At 47.6% G+C, this 2821-nt stretch overlaps 1 protein-coding gene across 1 annotated transcript in view; it reads right to left on the reverse strand.

Moving 5' to 3' along the window:
* The window catches only part of LOC103798551 (leucine-rich repeat-containing G-protein coupled receptor 6-like), a gene marked incomplete at both ends in the record, with an annotated part of 72854 nt that overhangs the window by 12977 nt on the left and 57056 nt on the right, over positions 1–2821 (reverse strand). Inside the window, 2 exons of the mRNA XM_009070824.1 lie at positions 1085–1156; positions 2583–2651. Of these exons, the coding sequence (XP_009069072.1) occupies positions 1085–1156; positions 2583–2651 (141 nt within the window). The remainder of the gene's footprint in view (positions 1–1084; positions 1157–2582; positions 2652–2821) is intronic.

Genomic DNA, 2821 nt, shown 5'->3' on the forward strand with positions numbered 1-2821 from the left:
AAAGCCCTCCTTCAACCCTGCTATGGTGCTGTGACCCTGCTGGGAAACACCTCACACTGGAGGACACCTCCTCTGACCTTACATACCCACAGCGTTTTCCTACTTGTCACAGTCAGTGGAGAGAAGTGAGCTCTTTAAGGGCACAACTAGCTTTGGGGGGAGTTGAGTCACCTCCTACAAGAAGCACTTCCCCCCACTGCTGTGAAAGACTTTAGATGGGCAGATCCAATGGAGAGGTGAATATTCTGGATGTGTGCCACTGCCATGTCACTCCAGGGATGGTGCCCTAGGTTTGTCTTGACTGGAGCAATGAATGTTTTCACCCAGTGTTACCACGGCTTTCCAGATGTTGGTATTTCTATAACTGAAGTCCAGACTTGACAAGCAGAACTTTTTTCACAGAATCACAGAATGGGTGGGGTTGGAAGAGATCACAGTGCGTCAGCTGGACCAAGCTCCCTGCTCAAGGAGGGTCATCCCAGAGCACATGGCACAGAATTGCATCCTGACTATCTCTGGTAAGGGACACTCCACATTCTCCCTGGGATATCTTGGCATGATTTCCAATATCTGTGTGGAAGAACTGTCCAAAAATCACTACCTATGTCTGTATCAGAGGGGAAATGAGCTGCCCCCAGGGTGTACTTATCTGCAGGACTTTGTGTCCATGGCTCTGGGGCAGACATACAGTGACGTGGTGTCCCAGCCCCCTGACACATGGAGCTGCTGCTGAGGCTGGCCAGCAGCTTTGCCAAACACGAGGGATAAACACTGGCAGATGTCAACCAGGGCTCAGAATGTGCTGTTATGCACAGCAAGATTTCCATGCAGACCACCCATATTTTGTTCCTTCATTGCTATCAGCCTGTGCTGCAGCAAAGTTCAGCTGCAGGGAAAGGAGAACCCACAGCACAAACCCAAGCTGTAGACAGGAAGGAGCTATTTCAGCTTGCACTGGCCCATGGATAACCAATACCAGATTGTGTCCATGCTGACCACTGTCAGAAACCCCAACCAAAGACATCAGGAAACGTCCCTTTCTGGGGAATATAAGGATTTAGGAGGCATTGTTTGATTTTCTTACATTGTTTGGAGCAGGGGATTCCCAACAAACGCGTTCTCTGGAATAGCTTTGATGTTGTTGTTATGAAAACCACTGTTGGGAGAAACAAATAGCTTCACATTAATGGATAAGAAATGCTTGGAGACACCTTCTTTCCTCAACACTTCTGAAGATAGAGGGCCTTCAGAATATACATATTCCACTGTAGCATCATGCAGCAGGTGAACAAGGGCTGTGTTTTGGCAGGACAAAGCCCTCGTTCTGCTGCATTTACCCTGTGTATAGCTCAGTGCTCCATATATGACTGCACTGAAGCCACTGAGGATACAAAGGGCTTAAGGTTTAACTCTTTGCAGGTCAGGAAACAGGAGAAAACCCAATACAAAATTTTCTGCCCTCTAGGAATCACAATTTTTACAGATGTCTCCGTTACAGCTCCACAGCTTCCAACCAGAGTGCAGCACACCAGGAACTATTGGCTCCTGTGACTCTAAAGGGTTTGTAGTTCTGGTTGAGATATTTTTGGTTAAGCTCGAGAAAATTGCTATCAGCAAACTTTTGCAGCAGAAGAGCTCTGTGGCCACAGTCTGACCAACGGCAGCCACAGTCCTGTGTCCAGGACTAAAACCAGGCTCTGGGTGATGTCCAGGTTTTTTAATCCCAGAGGAGTCTGAGTGATTAATTAATGACTGTTTGAAATTTGCCTCTTCTTTAGGGATGGGCATTCCAAAAGCCAGCTCAGAGTGGATTAAGGACCTTATTCTCATTTTGAAGGTGAGAATAATGATGATATCTGGGCTGAACAGAGGAATCTCATCAGAATTCTTTCAGTAAAAGAAAAAGCTGCTTCTGTCTCACCCCAGCCTGGCACCAGTGTGACACAGTCTGAGAGTCCACAGGAACTGTGGATCCATATCAATTCAACTTGACTCCACCATGGGACTTCTACCTTCATGGGTCTGTAGTGGGATGGTTTCCCATTTCAAGTGTCTCCCAGGCTGAGCAGTTAGAGCAGGGAGAGCTATGCACTAAAAAGGTCAGGAGCTTTTGTAATTCCCTATTAAAAATTTGTCCTCAGGGAGATCAAACAGTTTCTGCACGTCAGAGGAGGTGGCACAGAGCCTGCAGAAGCTGTGGCTCACAATAATGTGGATAACTCCAGTTTGTGGTCCCAAGCTGGGGAATGGACATCAGAAGTATCCAGAGAACAGAAGAACAGATGGACTATGAGTCTCTCAGATGCCACAGGAGCATGAAGAGCTGCAGCAAGAACTTGCTCCAAGGCTGATGGAGATCTCCCACTCCCCTCCAACAACAACAGTGTGGAGGCTGGTGGGGAGGTGATCAGAGCTGATGGAAATCAAGGGGACAAACTGCTTTGATGTGCATGGAGGAGAGGGCTGGGAGGGAAGAGAAAGGCTTGGACCAAGTGCTCTACTCAAGCCAGAGCGCACATGATGCTTTATTGGTCACTCTTCATTGGGAATGGTTTTGAAAAGGAAAAATTAGAAAATCTCACAGCTCCTGCAGTCGGCCCAGTGTCCTGATAGCCCCAGGGAACTCCAGCAGCTCATTGTAGTTTAGATCCCTGAAAGACAGAGAAGGGAAAAACATGCATTAACATTGCTGTAGGAACTCAACCACTGTATCTGTGCTTTGAAGCCGTGGAAACTTGGTCGTTAAGCATGGGAGACAGGTTTTTCCTACTGTGCTGATCCAGCCCTGCCTAGAAACACAACCTCACACTTCCTGCAGCAG

The sequence above is a fragment of the Acanthisitta chloris genome, unplaced genomic scaffold (genome assembly GCF_000695815.1).
Source record: "Acanthisitta chloris isolate BGI_N310 unplaced genomic scaffold, ASM69581v1 scaffold553, whole genome shotgun sequence".
NCBI classification, from domain to species: domain Eukaryota; kingdom Metazoa; phylum Chordata; class Aves; order Passeriformes; family Acanthisittidae; genus Acanthisitta; species Acanthisitta chloris.